At 33.6% G+C, this 16,269-nt stretch overlaps 1 protein-coding gene across 5 annotated transcripts in view; it reads right to left on the bottom strand.

Annotated features, from left to right (window-relative positions):
• Window positions 1-13,567, bottom strand: part of LOC136026231 (poly(A)-specific ribonuclease PARN-like) — an 89,325-nt gene extending 75,758 nt beyond the window's left edge. For 2 of the 5 annotated variants that reach the window (XR_010617248.1, XM_065702572.1), the window contains exons 1-3: window positions 13,440-13,567; window positions 8,613-8,814; window positions 2,817-2,944 (exon numbers count right to left, since the gene is read on the bottom strand). Coding sequence is in view for 4 of the 5 variants with exons in the window: in XM_065702572.1 (XP_065558644.1) it covers window positions 2,817-2,944; window positions 8,613-8,814; window positions 13,440-13,458 (349 nt within the window). In the remaining variant the exon portion in view is untranslated. Of the gene's footprint in view, window positions 1-2,816; window positions 2,945-7,360; window positions 7,508-8,612; window positions 8,815-13,439 lie in introns of those variants that run through there. The other 3 variants (XM_065702571.1, XM_065702573.1, XM_065702574.1) reach the window with 2 other exon arrangements.
• Between the last annotated feature and the right edge of the window lie 2,702 nt (window positions 13,568-16,269).

Genomic DNA, 16,269 nt, shown 5'->3' with positions numbered 1-16,269 from the left:
TTTCCCAGAAGATAGAATATACGTTGTACATCACCAACCTCTTATTCTATTTCTTTGCACATTTCGAGCATATCGAGATTTAAAAAAAAGTTTCGGTGATCAATCATCACATATTATTACATATTATAATATCATATCATTTCCATACTGGAATGTCTTCATTATTTTCATTGAAAAAAAACCGGCAAAACTCTTCCCCTCTTCCTAAATTTGAAAAATAAGCTTAAACCACCCTCCACATTGTCGCAAATAGACACTAATGTGGACTACTCTACCAAGTGAAGGGCAGCTTTGGTAGAAGCCAACTATTAACGCTTTCTTTCTTCCTTATGTTTGAAGCTTTTAAAGATCATTTTTAGCTTTTTTCAAACGGCAAATATCTTCTTCATATTACGATATGGACCAGAAATAGGCACATATCACGATGTTATCCATAACGTCTATGAAATTTGAAAGAATATGATCACATCTCTAATTGTTTTTATTCTTATTAATACATCTAGGCTAGTCATAACAATTAATCCCAGCATAAAGCCGCCCATGGCCAACACACCACCGCTGTGTCAAAGTCGAGGGCCATAACTCTTTGAAGGTCTTGCGACAGGCAGGTTTGAACCATATCCCCAGAGATTCTACGCATGGCTCTCTCCATAACACATATATACGAATATATGCTAAATACTAAAGAGCCTTTATTTAGTCTTTCACTTTCTTCACCACTGTTGTTGATAAAGGTTTCAATACTTTCAAGTAAACATGGAGCATACTATATGCATTCTTACAAAAGCTGTTTCAACGTATTTTATAGCTAAATAGGAAAATTGCAAAAGTTACTTAACCATAATACTAAAATGTTAGTGACTAATTTTTGTTCATATAAATTAATTCAAAATCAGTTTTCTATAAAGATTAGTGTTACAAAGATGAAGGGGAGTTTGCCATCTATGAGAAATCTATGTCGTCTAGGATTTCTTAATGTAATGCCACTGTTGCTACTTTTGGTTGCGGTCGCCTTAGGTTAGAGCTTGTCGTAAATCTGGGCCAAATATGCAAAATGAGTTGGAAGGGGAAGGGGAAATGCCAATTTTTTCAAACTCGTGACCTATCTAGATCGTTTTTCAGGCCATAAAATCCCAGGGTGATAATTTTCAAAGAAATAATAGAGCAGTTTTCAAGAAAAAAAAGACACACACACACACACATATATATATATATGTATATATATATATATATATATATATATATATATATATATATATATATATATATATATATATATATATATATATATATATATATATATATATATATATATATATATATATATATATATATATATATATATATATATATATATATATACATGAATAAATGCACAGTTGCCCATTTAAAGAGAGCAGACATTTATTAAAGGGCCAAAGCTACCTAGAGTTATGACTGGATCCGTTCCAAAAAATATTCTTTGCCCCCCACCCCTCTCTTCGGTCTGATTTGGATTTTTACAGAATGTATAAAATCTATTGTGCAGAATGTATTGCTTGGAATATATTTTAAAATATACAATTATTTGGCTGACTAAGGTTAATGTTATTATAAAAGAACATCCAAAAAGACAATAATTATGAAAAAATGAAATTACAAATAATAAAAATTACTTTGAAAAATATGGATCTCGGAACTTTGCATTTTTTTTTACTAGCCCATTTTATGTGGGCTAATGAAAGAAATTCTTCTTCAATGAATGAAAAAGATTGAGGCGAATGGATTTTTACCAAATTCCAGTTATAAATGTTACAATGGTTTACTGGGGGAAATGGGAAAAGCTTAGGACTAATGCTAGCAATAAATAGCCTTGAATAAATCCGAACCTAAATGTTTGCTTGGGGATGTATGTATGTCTCTATAAATAAACACGTAGGGAGGGGGCCTCCAGACCAATATCGGTAATATATTCCCTCGCCTTCTCGTTAGTATATTCGTCTTCCTTTATTTAATTAGCTACCATAGCACTCAAAAATGAACACTAAATATTGCTACTTTTACAATCACAAGAGAGGTAGAAAAAGAGAAAGAAAATGTTAAATACGTTTACAAAGCATGACACGAAGGAGTTGACAAATCTATTCGTATGGCACATAACAGTTTGTAGTTTATTGTGATGCCTAGTAATTCTGCTGATCTGTTCAGATGGTGGAGAAATAGATTAATGCTTCTCTTTTGCTAATAGCGTTTTTCCAAATTTCATTCAATAATGTCTTCGAACTAATACTGTGGGCATTATTCGAGCGAGTATACACTATTTGTGTTGTTTCTATTTAAGGAATCAGGAAAACTTCATGTCCAGCACACCCCAAGGAAAGCTCCGCGGAGAACGTCTCCTATCACCAATGGTATGTGCCATCATTAAATTAGTAAACATATAATTACGGATCCACAGCTGCCGAGAGCAATGACTGGATCCTAAAAATCTCTTTCACGGGTCATAATATAAGAAAGGTTAACACTATTAAATCAAGTTTCATGGATGATGTATCTCCGAAAATTGTACTTTTGGGGAATGCATCTGTGGTCAAACAAAATGGAGGAAGTCATGAACGAGGTTTAGGAAAATAAAAACTTTTGTGGGAGGTAGTAAAGAAAAAGGTTCTGGCTCAATTGAGGTGGAATAGGGCATAAGGTATAAGGCAGCTTAGTACTGAGCATTTTTATGACTAAGAGATTGCATGTTGTCCCAACATGAATTCAACTCTAAGCACTCTGTTCAAATGTCACCAGTTAAAAATTAGCTTTAGAAAAAAGGAGAGTAGTCTACTTACCGTTTTTTACCATATCGTCCAAGCTAAACCCAGACTCTGATATCAGAATTAATGAATCAGTATTGACAGAAAACTTCCTGCTGAAGCCTCCAAACACAGGAAAATTGTAAGCCCGGTGTGAATAACCGCTAAAATAAAATGAAAAGTGAACGCTCAAAAAAAAATTGTATCTGAAGTTCCCCCTAAAACGAAATGAAAGACGCGGGTTCAAGTTTGCAAGGAAAGGTCTTGAAAAGTGTGACAGCTAGCTGTTCTTCTCACATTCCAGCATAAACCACCTTAAAGTTTCGATTTTAATTGAGTAAAATAGCAAATGTAGCAAATGCTAAGGAAGAGCATGGAATCGAATGGGAAGGTAAAACTCTCCTGGACTTCGTTGATGCTGGTGATTTGAGTGTGCTAAATAAAAATTTTCTGTATTAATTTCTAGGGCTATAATGAAAGAAAGTTTCAGATGGCTAGGACACATTCTGCCGACGAAGAATAAAAATTGCCAAAGATCGTTTTTTGGCTAACCGTTTAGGGGCCAAACGAAAAGCAGGTCGTCCCTATTTTTTTCATGTGAATTTCGTCCTACATCAAGAGCGGGTTTCAGCATCCGTCATACTGGGTCAAAAATTTGGAACTCAATTCCAATATCAGTACGAGAATGTTGTAATAAGCGAGTTTTTAAAATTATAAAAAAAAATTAACAAAGCAGTGATGAAAATATTTTTTTCAGAATTAATGAACTTGCTATTTATTAAAAAGTTGCAAAATGTAATCGCAAAGTTGAAATTTGTCAAAATTATTGGGTGCGAGGAGTAAAAGTATAACAGATTTATATGTAAGTTATGACGGGTTTTCAAATATTTATTTAAATATCAAATGATTAGGTCTTTTGTGTTTAATATGTTGCAGGGAATTACATTTTTATTTTATATTTATGCTGATTCTGTAGGCTTGTATTTACTTTGGCTTGATTTATTTTTATTTTGTCAGTGCTAATGTAAGAAACATTGTCAGTGCTAGTTTTTATTTTCGTAGAGTATGTAACATTGTAACATTGTCAGTGCTAAAGTATGCCACCAGGCATGTGCACTGCTTTGTCATATTTATTTATTTAATTGTTGCAAATAAAAATGATCTATCTATTTATCTATCTATCCCCAAATGGGACGAGAGACGGTCGTAAGGAAGGATTTAAAGAAAAGTTGGAACTTCTTGAGAGGGTGTAAAGATGAAGCCACTGAATAGATTGGGATGGAGGAGCGTACGTAGCTGTGTGGGTCTCAGGTGGCTTGGTGCTGAGGAGAGTTGCTAGTAGTAGCATTAGTAGTAGTATTTTTACAAAAAGCCTTTATCACCGAATCTTCCGAGGAACTAACGCTCTGAATCCCAAGTACACTGATACTTTGTCTCTGAACAAGAGGTCTTTTCTGGCGACGTTGCTAATCAACATTCTTTTCTTTTGAGACATAGTTGATCAACAACCGTGCTCTAGCGACAAAAAAGGCTTCATTGATCGACATTAAGGATTAAAACGATCAGCAACTGAAACCGTTGATGTCAAACTTGATGGTCAAATTAAGCTGGAGAATTCAAGGCCGAGCAGCATAAGAAAAACTTTATTGTTGTTCTTATGATATCAAAGAGAAAAGACAGCTTCTTTGCCATAAAGGTTATTACATTTATTATTAACTTGATCTTTTACCTAAAATTTAATTAAAAAAAAAGTTTTTTCAATTGAAAGTAAGATGCAACATTGAAACTCAAACCGAGGGGAGGGCTGCCCCCTCCTCAACCCAAGACCCATTAAACTGAAGTTTTTAGTGCTTTGAAAATGCTTGTTTTTCCAATACAACAGCCCTAGTGTCTCAGCAGTCATTCTAAAAGAATAGGGACAGAAGGTCAAACTTTATCGCAAAGAACGAGAGGTTGAGGAGGGGGTAGCCCTTTTCGTTTATGGAACAATTTCTGTTCGTTTTAAGATTTAATATTGCCCCTTCGTTTTAGTTGAAAAAAAACAAGTTTTTGTATTTTTCATTATTGTTCATGTTGCTGAAGTTTTGCGTGACTTTGATCTCCCACGTGGTCGAAGCCAAAGCCACCGCAACCTTTACAATAGGTTTATCTGATGTTTAAGTACATTGTAAACATATGTTTAGATACATTGAAACTCTTCATATAAATAGGAAAAGAGAAATATTACCATTTAAAATCATTGAAAAGCCCCTGGTAGCACTTGTCAGCCCTCTCTCTCCCTTCCCCAAAACTCGTACTGTATTTATATAAAGGCTCAATCAGAGTTAGAATATTTGGCTTTAGAATGTAGTCTAGAGGCATATGCCACCAGCTAACCCAAAGACCCACCACCCCTCCTTAATAAAAGCTGATTTGCACTTATACATAATTGTATGTAATTCTGTGGAATATAAAGTGAATCAGTTTAGTTTAAGGAAGCTTTAAAACAAATTTCAGAAACACTTTTCTGTAATAAGAAGGGTAGCTAAAAGCCGCAGCACCGCTGTTCAGGCTTAGCATAAACAAAGAAAAATGAAGGAATATTTCATACCCCCCCCCCCTCCTCTCATAAGCCTTTCTATATTTATTTGAAGAATAATGGAAAGTTAGGCAATTTTTACATTAAAATGCGCTGTTTTAGGCACCTGGCACTCCCCATCCCACCTGCAGACTGACACACTCCCCCTACTTCGCATTAGCTGATGCGCAATTACACATCATTAAACATAAATTCATAAGAAAAAACAAAGCAAATCAACTTAGCTATATCAAGAATAAAAGATATTGTTCAAATCAAGCACGTGACTGTTCAGGAACGAATGCGGCATCGTGGGGAATTACTTGCTCTGCAACTAAGAACCTGAATATTTAGACTGTTGACGTTTTTAAATCGATTGGCTATCCCATAAATTTTGTTCGACAGCAACTTGATCCTCCATGAGGCAAAATCATAGCTTTGGTGCCACAAAATGAGAGATAGCACCATTTTCCTATGACACAATCATTTTGGCAACTTAGAAAGGCGATAAAGTTTTTAAACTCCGTGCAGTGAGCCCACTTCTAGAACCATCGGTCCGAAACGATCGCGTCAGGAAAAAAAAATATTTTTTTTCTGGGTAAAATGCAAAATTCTACATTTTTTAGATAGGAGCTTAAAACCTCGACAGTCGGGTTCTCCGATATGCTGAATCTAATGGTGTGGTTCTCATTAATATCATTTGCCTTTTTGGGGGTATTTCCCCTTTTTTCAAAATCAGGCAAATTTCCTCAGGATCGTTGTTTTTTATATGTAACATTCATCCTAATGAATTTTATATATTTGGAGCTGTATAAAAACTAATTCTTTTGATGTATTAGTTGTTATCAAAATTACGTTTTGTAGAGTTTTTGTTATTATTGGCTCAAGTTGCTTCTTACTTACAGTTCGTTCCTATGAACTGTTGGGTGAGAAGCGAGATTTACTTTATTTGGAATTATCTACCCCTTTCCTCTGCATAGTGCACTGGAGAAATTTGTTGGGTAAAACTGAGATTTTTATAATTTGATTTAACAGTGACACGAGTCTAATACAAAATAGTAAAACAATATTCAAGTGATTTTGAAAACATTTCGGTTTATTTCTAACAATAATAAATACCTGCGTATTCGAGGAAAGTTGGTGAGCATATCTATTCTTGAGATGACTGATCAATGATGATTTTGTTAGAAAAGAATTCAGAGCGTATTCGTCTTGAATCATTGTAGTGTGTCTGTGTCTTTATAATTATAATCCAAGTTACTGAACAGCTTGTGGTAATAAACTGTAAGAAAGGAGCCCCTCGTGCTAAAAGCATTTGGAGCCGTGTCTCTAGACAAGAACCTATTAGTCTCAAATCTTAAAAACAACAGATTTTTGTTTTTATCAGGGGGGCACCAATCCACATTAATATAGGCAAGGAAGAAGGCAAGGTTTTTTTTTAATGTTATTTTTATAAACATTCATACGTACACATTTTTCAAAATTTAGGGGGACGATTTTTCAAAATAACAACTCTCAAAAATGTATTTTTTTTTAACCCAAGAGGCAATTCTTCCTCCTCCCCTAATTGGCACCCTTAGTTCTTAAAACTCAAATCTAAATTGTCTACACAAAGATGAAGAGGGAATATCTGTTCTTCCAATTCCCCCGTGTTCCCATCTTAAGTTACTCATTTTCTGGGCTTGTGACAAAACCCTATTTCGATAGTAAAGTTAAGCATTCTATGTCAATGACAGACTTCTGATAAAATCATCCAAAACCAGAAAATAAATCGCCTATGTGTGAATAGTTAGTAAAGCTAATTCTGAGAAAGAAATAGAAAACCAAACAAAACATCTTTAGTAGTAGCACAGCACAGGTTAAATATATAAAGCAATGACAAGCACAGACTGCTGATCTTGCAAAAGTGCAACTAAAAAAAAGAAAAAATGAATAAAATAGAACAAATAAAATGACATTGATTTTTAAGCATAACTTCAAGAATTATGGGAGGAGAAGAAACTGTATACCGCATTGAACTTACCTGCAGCCTGATATGTGCAATACATTAATTTCACCACCCAGAATAACTTCATTAAACTCCCTTCCCAAAACATCTCCATTTTTTCTTGATTTTGATCTTTCACCACCTGCAGAGCTTCAACCAGTTTAATAGCAGATCGGTATATACCTATGTTGAAAAATACTGCGGAAATGTGGAAGATACTGATGAAGAAACAAAGAGGTTAATTCTTGGAAGGGAAATTCCCTAAATATGAACAATACATGAAAATAGGACTAACTAAGTTATTTCGAAAGAGCAAGTATCATAAATTGAGAGCGACTTTTAGTCTAGAGTCATCATAATTTGAAAATTACGCAAGTAGATTTGAATATCGAATCTTACATCTGAATCGTTTTAGATTAAAATTCACAGAACTGCACCACCAACAATGCAAGTTCCTTTCAAATAAGACAGGCCTACTCTTAGCCAGGTTGTTCATGGCCAGAAGGTTTCACTGACTGGTGGCGAATGGTATATGCAGCTTGGTAAATAGGCCTATACCCTGTTTTGTGTCATAGCTGGGGATCGAGTTAAAGCTTTCAGGATTCCTTTCCTGGAGGAATCTCCCCCAGGAAGGTTCGTCTGTAAACTTTTCCCCGATAGAAATTTTTTCCTGTGGAAAACTCCCCCCAAAAAGGGTGTGTAAGAGGGGCTAGTTTTCCTCCAATTGTTCTTGTCACTTAAAGAAGACAGTAGAAATTTTAGTTTTTGTTGGAATGAGCCCTCTAACAATCAATACAATCACCCCTGGGAAAAATAAAACAGATAAAAAAAAAAATAATAATAAGCATGCATCCATGATCTTTCTTCAGAAAAAAAATTCGAAATTCCACACTTTTGTAGATGTGGGCTTGAAACCTCTACAGCAAGGTTCTCTGACATGCTGCACCTCATGGTGTGATTTTCATTAGGATCATTTGACTTTATGGGTTGGTTTTCCTGCTTTTTCGGAAATCAGGCAATTTTCTTAGGCCTGGAGCTATTAATGACTAACATTATATTTTATGAATCTTTCATAGTTAGGATCAGCATAAAACACCAGTTTTTTTAATGTATTAATTTTATCAAAATTCCTTTTTTAGAGTTTTGGTTACTGATAGACCAAGATGCTCATAACTTACAGTTTGTTACCAAGAATTGTTCAACAAACCCAGTGTACAATACGTATATTGTTGGATAAAAGAAACCATTACCAGACGCTATTTACAACTAAAAATGCTTTAAAGCTCACCCTTCTTTTTCCCTAAAAAACACAGCCAGTCCAAATTGAACCAAGGAGTAGTTGGTAGAAGTTCGCAGTTTTTCATACCGCTCTTCAACTGTATCCAATAGTCCTAGGTTCTTATCAGTAAGGCCTGTGAATTCTGCATCAATTGCCAAGAATTCAGCCTGCTGAATGTCTCTTACAACAACATCAAAAGTTTCTTCAAAATCTAAAAATAAATAAAGCTTGAAATATGAAGAATTCTATTTGCTGTTTTTAAGGGTTGAATGGTGGATTTAATTTACCCTGTCAAATATATTTTAAAATAATGAGCTTCAACCTAAAAAGAAATTAAATTGAAAAAAGAACAGTCACATCAGTCAGGGAGGGGAATTGAGGGCTCTAAACAGAACAAAAGCTCTTGAGTTCTGATTTGTGATAGTGTTGAGCCTTTAATAGTCTCCTCAGATTTATCTAGTCCCAAAAAGGTTAGGCAATATCAATTAACAGTAACAGCTTTTTTTTTTTAAATTGCCATAGCAGAGGGACAGAATACTACATATATTTTTGGCAGAAATTTCTTAACATAAAACTTTCAAAACAATTATTTAAGCTTTAAAGTTCAAAAGACTTTGTTTTTGTTTATGTTTTATATTCATTCTTTTAAAATATATAGAAGAATAATTGACAATACAAAACCATCCACCAACCACTTTGGGAGGTTTCAGGGATGGCAGGGCTACCCTTGTAGTTTATGCTTGTTTTGCTCCATTGTTAGGTCTTAAAAATCTTCTAGCTAGTCTTTCTAAATTAACCACCTTTGCTATAGTATATTTATTCTTAGATATGGTAAAAAACCACCATCATTAAGAACAGAAAAAAAAAATGTCTAAATCATGGACAGACTTAGTCTAGGACAACTGCTGAGAATTGGAATAATTGTATTTAAATAGGCTAGGCATAGATGTAAGTTTAATCCAAATTTAAATGTTGAAAAGTAAAGTTTTCCAAGAATGTAGTCAGCCAGACTAAACTAGCATAGTCATAACTATTAGCCAGTCTCAAATGCTTAAAATGAAGAAAAGTGTTATTTGATTCCCTTAATTTTAAGTTATTGTAAATTTTGTTTACAATGCATATTTCCAATATCAGTATTTGTAGCAAAGCCTCTATTTTTTCTTCTTTTTTTATCTCAATTGTCTCCATAAATTTTATTTCTTTCTATCCACTGGCTGAAATTACCCTCATTTTGCTAGTTTTTTATTGTTATCATTTATTTTTTCTTTTTGTAAAACATCTTGTTCAAGATAGTCTAAAGGTCAAATAACGATGTCTCTATGGACAATATAGCCCACTGCAGCCCCTCAGGCAAGGGTTGTAAGTCATGCAAATTCCCTGTTGTTTGTACATAAGGTTAGTTATTATAAAAAAGGGGGAAAGTTTGATCCTGAGTCAGAGACAAACCTCTAATGTTGCCTATTGTAAAGAACCATGATGCTTTAATGTATTCTTATTATATATTTATTTTTTCCCAAAGTCACTTTATCTGGAGAGGTTGGCTGTAAACATCAGGGAGGGATCATTAAATTGGAAATTACAAGTCCTAGTGATCTTCTAAAGAATTGAAAGTGATTGGAGGGCAACCTGCTTTCCCTCCAAAATAACTATGCCTGCAGGTTTTACATACCCCCACCCCAAGAGCCCTTGGGGCAAGAGCTGTAAGTTAAGCAAGTTACCCATTATTAACTTATAAGATTTTTTATTGGGAGAATGGGGGGATGTTGATCCTGGGTTTCCAAAAAGGCTTAGGCTATTGAGGTGAAACTTCGAGGAAATGTTGACAGGAATGCCAAATACAATCAAAATACACTATGTGAATGCTGGTTATCAAAAGGGAATATCAGCAATATCTAAGGATAAGTTGAGGGTATTCAGTTGAAACTTTCATGGTATGTTGAAGAGTAATCAGAGGGCTAAAAGCCCACTCCTACCCTTCTTTTTTGATCACCCCTCCCCTCAGTACTGAGAAAAGATAAAAACCAAGATTTTGTTCAAAATTGCTAAAAGGTCTAACAACTATGCCTTTGGAGATGCTCCCCCCAAAGCCTTAGAGAAAGGATTGCTAATTCTGCATTTTACCCATCATTTACATGCAGGATTTATTAGTAGGAAAAGGGGGAGTATTTGATTCTGGGTGTATCTGAAAAGACTAGAGTATTAAAGTGAAAATTTAAGAAAATATTAAAGGGAAGTTTAACTTGATCAAAAGACAATATGTGCATCCTACCTGACAAAAGAGCAAATTTGTAATACTTCAGTAAAAACTAATGGAATTTAGTTGAAACTTTCAAGAAATATTGACATAAATCAAATGAAACTAACTTGAACTAATAAATTGGAATCAAATATTTTAATTCTGAAGACATGAAAACAGATGAACTTTTCATTGTATTAGCCAATAATAAACTTCAACAGTCAAAAAGAAAAAAAAATTAATTGGAAAGAACTTTCCAAAAAAGAGTTTTGTCAAAGAAATGTAAAGAGCCATATTAAATTTAAGACTAACAAAAAAAAAGTCATGTAATAAATCAAACTCAACACTATCTGAAAATACTATTAAAGAATAAATGAAACCAAAAAACAAGCAGAAATTAAAATAAATGATCATATTGACCATAAAGATAACAAGTACTGATATAAATGAATAAACAAACATTAAAACAAGTAAAATTAAATTGAACATTCCAGTCAAACTTAAAACAACCAAAATTACCAATAGGAGTTTGACTACAGTTCCCTTCTCCCTCCCCTAATCACAAAAGTTCTAAGGCTGAAGTTTTACTTCTTAGAGCTTCTAATTTTCAAAATGGACATATAAATCCAGGAAAAAGTGCAGCACCAAGCAATTAAGAGGATCAGTTGATTGCAGCAAATGTTTTATGAAGCATACCTACACCACACTTACATATAGGAGAAAACAAGGAGATATAATTATTGCCTATAACATTATATCTAAAAATACATTCCCTGGTCTATTTACTCACCTCTTCCATCACATGACTAGAGGTCATTGAAAGAAACTACTAAAGCAATATTGTATTGCTAGAAGGAAGCCAAGTCTTTCCCCAGAGAGTTGCTAAGCTATAGAACAAGCATCCAGAAGATATTGTATTTGCTGAATCAGCTCAAACATGTAAGCCCAAAGTTAAAACAGAATAGCTATACTAAGAGTTCCTCTTCAACTAGGATACAGCTGAGTCTTCATCCAGAGAGAAATAAGGAGCCAGACAAGAAAATTACTTCCTTTAGAAGTCATCATGGAGCATAGCAAGGATAGACATTTTTAGCTTGCTCCAATCTGCAACTTAAGGTAGGCTAATTAAGCACAGTCTAAGGACCAGCAGTCAAAATTGCTACTCAATCTTTAACACAGGATCTTAAAGTTAGAACAAAGTATTTAAATCATAATTCTTATTTCAAAATCCTTATACTGCTCTAAGCTGTAATTTCAGGTAATAAACAGACTATCATGGGTGCCTTCAATCTAAGGCAAATGTTGTGCAGCAGATTTTTTGCATTCAAATAGGCTAGCATGTAAGAATAACTTTTGTTCAAGTTAAATAACTTGGAGGATAAATTATAGGAACAGCACTTTTTCTAGTGTGTGCTTACTACACCATTCTGAAATTTTCTGTCATGAACCTTTCCAATGGGCAAATATTATGTTTCTAATATCAGTCTAACCTCTTTTAGGAAAACATTCAATTTAGAGGCTTGTACTACCTCCTCTGATAAAGTATTTTGACCATTTATGCTATGTACTGACATTATGATACTATAGGATAGGTTTGAGCTGTTTGTGTTTGAATTTTGGCAGTGTCATCTTGTTGTTGGATAGTTTTGGGACAGTGAGCCTTGCTTCATAAGATATATTTTTCATACCTAGGCTAGAATTTGCTTTGCTGCTTGCTGTATATTTTCAACCATAATTAAAACTTATAACATGGTCCCCACATAATGTTTACATTTTTAATAGTAAACATACTACAGATTTAAATAGTGATATGAATGTCCATGTGCTTAAATGATCAGCATATAGGCTAACATAGGCTAACACAAATAGGCTAAACTAAATAAAAACACACATCTTTTTTTTAATTGAAAGTAAGGAGCAATGCTAAAACTTAAACAAAGCTTTAATTATTTTGTACATAAGAAGAACTGCCTGTTCCTTAACCTTAACTCTTTAGCCTATGTTTAGTCCCTAGGTTTTTTGAAGTAGGTTACTTCTCAATCAAATTCAATGACCCATGTGTTTGAGCAGTCCTTCTTAAAGAATTCCAACAAAAGGCAAACTTTAGCATAAAGACCATGGGTAGAAGAAATACAGCCCCTTTTAATAGGCTATATGGAGTAATTTCTGTTTATTTAACGTTTTATAATTGTTCCTTACTTTCAGCTGGAATACTTATTTTTGTTTAATTTCTGACCATTTCCCAAATCACACCAGGAATCCTACCCTCCACATAGTAAAATTTTCTGTGTGATTGCCAAAAACTGTTTGATTAGGCTTTGGAGGCAATTTTGATGAATAGATATGAAATTTGAGATAGGCATAAATATGCACCCAATATCACTCTAATCGTCTATTTAAATTTCCTCTAAAAAAATCTTCAGGAAACTTTCTTCCTTACAGAAAATTGTGGGTGCAGAAGCCCCCCCCCCCCTCAAAAAATTAAAAATGTTTCCCAACAATGATATATGTAAACAACAGGCAATTGCAAAATTTAGCATACAGATGAGAGCTTGAAAACACCCTCCCAGTAGATTCTTATATAGCAATAGGCTACTTACTTTTCACATTTATTTCCATTTTTTAGGCAAATCCTTTACCAGAGCCTGGAACCGCTTCAGCGTTGCCAAATTGAAAATATTTTAGTTAAAAAGTACATATTCATAAGTGCCGCGAACACAGACAAGAAGTAATAGTACGAAGTACGACACACACACAAGGCCGAGACAAGAAGATAAGAAGTATGACAATACTTCTTGTCTGTGGCCGGGCCAAAATGACATTATAAAGCAAAACAGAGAGATATAATAAATTCAGGACATAAAAGGGACATACCTTCCAAATTTATGAAATAAAATATTTGCCTACTGAATACATATTTGTATCAAAAGAGTCACTTTTCACAAAACTAGTGCTAGAACTTAAATCTGATGACTCCCAGTGTTTTACATTTTATGCCGTATTTTTTGGAGTTACTTGCTACATTGTTGTTTAGGGGATTTGCATAATAGAAAGTAAATTTATGAGAAGTGCCAAAACTATTAGTTTAAGTTTTGGTTTTTGGTGAGGAAATGGTAGCCACTTTAATGCCTATTTTTATCTCATTAAAGCTCTGCATTATGTGACATATCACCTTTGCTAATCCTAAACATTAAAATAAAGGTTAAACTCATAAGAGCTTCAATAGATTTACGTACAAGTATATACTTGGAACTAAGTATATCAAGGTTGGAGTGGTTATTTAAGAAAAATAAATGTTCGAAAAATTGTTTATAAAAGAAGGCAAATAACTATGTGTTTTTTTTTTTTTTATCTATCTGGTATAGATGGGTCTTTGAATTCTCAGTTTGAATCAGTGTAATGGCATCGAATTTTTTCAATCATTTACTAATAAAATGTTGATAAGAAGTGGGAATTCACTCAACTTGAGTTAACCGTGAAAACAAAATGCAACTACAATGTTACTTCAGAATTTCTCATCTTTTCAATACCAACCAGTCACAAGATATAGTTATCTTTTGTATAAGGGTTGCATATGTTTGTCCATAAAATTGTCTAAACTGCTATATATACCGCTGGAAATTTTTATGCTTATGCCATCCAATCATATTTCCACGATTAGTTGTTTATAGATCAAAATTTTTACAGGACAGATCTTTCTCTTAATGCTAAATCTAGTCAAATTTCAAATTTTTATTTTTGTGCTCGATAGACGTATCAAGATTTAAACGTTTGATTTGAATATCTAAAAATCTTTAGATTAAAAATAAAATAATTAGAAATCTACCACAGCTTGAAACGCTGACAATTTAAATTACCAAGGGTGCGTTTGTTTATGGGATTTTTATTAATCGAGGTTTAACCCCTAAAAGATAGCAACAAATACTTGTCTGGCCACGTGTCACTTAAAACGGCAAGATTAATTGCGAATAATAACAACATTGGTCACGTGTAATTATTGTTTTAATGCTATGTGAAGTTTTGACAAGGAAGAGGCTAGGACTTTGGGCCTGTTTCAAATTTTACAGGCAAATACAGCTTCAGCAATTATTTCAGAGCTGGGTAGCCTAATACAATTTGTGTGGCCAGAAGTTTAATTGTAAGATTTCAAATTGTGGTTGTCATTTGCCTTTTTAAGTCATTCCATTCAAGATGCTTTGGATATTTTTTATTGTGATAAATTGTCTTAATGCTCTGAAAAGGAAAAATTATTTCAATTGCATAGGATAGGAAAATTTTGGTAGGCTAATTAATTCAAATTCCTAAATTAGCCAGGGAAGTGTTTTTTTTTTTTTTCACTAAAAAATCACCACGTTCTTTGAACTCCAAGGATATAGCCCTGTTTTTGGCCCCCTCGATCCAGTTCCTGATTGTCATTTACACTAAATTTCACTTTTTCTGTTACCTATTTATGTTTGCACCAGTTTTACCATTGGGTAAAACTGGTACAAACAGTATTACTGGCTTTCATATAAAGTGAATATACCACTTAATGCCTTTTGTAATGCTGTTTACAAATATAATAATCGCTTCTACCGCAAGTTCAGATTTAAGCACTTTTTGACCTCTTAAAAATGACCTATAGCCTATATGGGGTCATTACAAATCTGTAATAGTTTAGAAACAAATTTGGGCTATATATTTGCACATCAGGGGGTGGGGGTAAAGTGTAGCATATATTAAATATGTAAACTAACCATTGCTTGAATTTTTTTATGTGTGTGCTGTTGCACTGGTGATTTCTCTTTTCATTAAAATTTGATGTGCACAAACACATTAAAAAAAAACAGCAATGGTTACTATACATATATAATATATGCTATGCTTTACCCCCACCCCCCTGATGTGCAAATATATAGCCCAAATTTGTTTCTAAACTATTACAGATTTGTAATGACTCCATTTAGCCTATAGGTCATTTTTAAGAGGTCAAGAGGTGAAAAAGTGCTTAAATCTGAATTTGCAGTAGAAGAAATTATTATATTTGTAAAGAGCATATAAGAAGGCATCAAGTGGTATATTCACTTTATATGAAAGCCAGTAATACTGTTTGCACCAGTTTTACCCTTGTTTCTTGTTAATATTACTAAGGGGTCATAGTTAAGCACTAGAGAAGTCATTGTTAAATAACATGTGCTTATGTATATATAGCTTTTTGCTACTTATTCTTCTTTGGTTATATAATGCTTGATGTGGTATAAGCCAAGAGAAGGACCTGTAGACCTATAGAAGAAAACCTGTTAAAAAAAGATGATTCTTTGTAATTTACATAATAATTATAGCTTTCTACATGCAGCCCTGCTCTACTTTAGCCCCAACCCTCCTAATATGGAAATCTATAGCTGAAATTACATATTTTCTATTGATTCTGCCAATCTATCCCTCAACCAT

The sequence above is a fragment of the Artemia franciscana genome, chromosome 4, assembly GCF_032884065.1.
Source record: "Artemia franciscana chromosome 4, ASM3288406v1, whole genome shotgun sequence".
Taxonomy (NCBI): Eukaryota; Metazoa; Arthropoda; class Branchiopoda; order Anostraca; family Artemiidae; genus Artemia; species Artemia franciscana.
The sequence above is the reverse complement of the archived record's forward strand: the minus strand, read 5'-3'. Positions and strand labels throughout refer to the sequence as shown.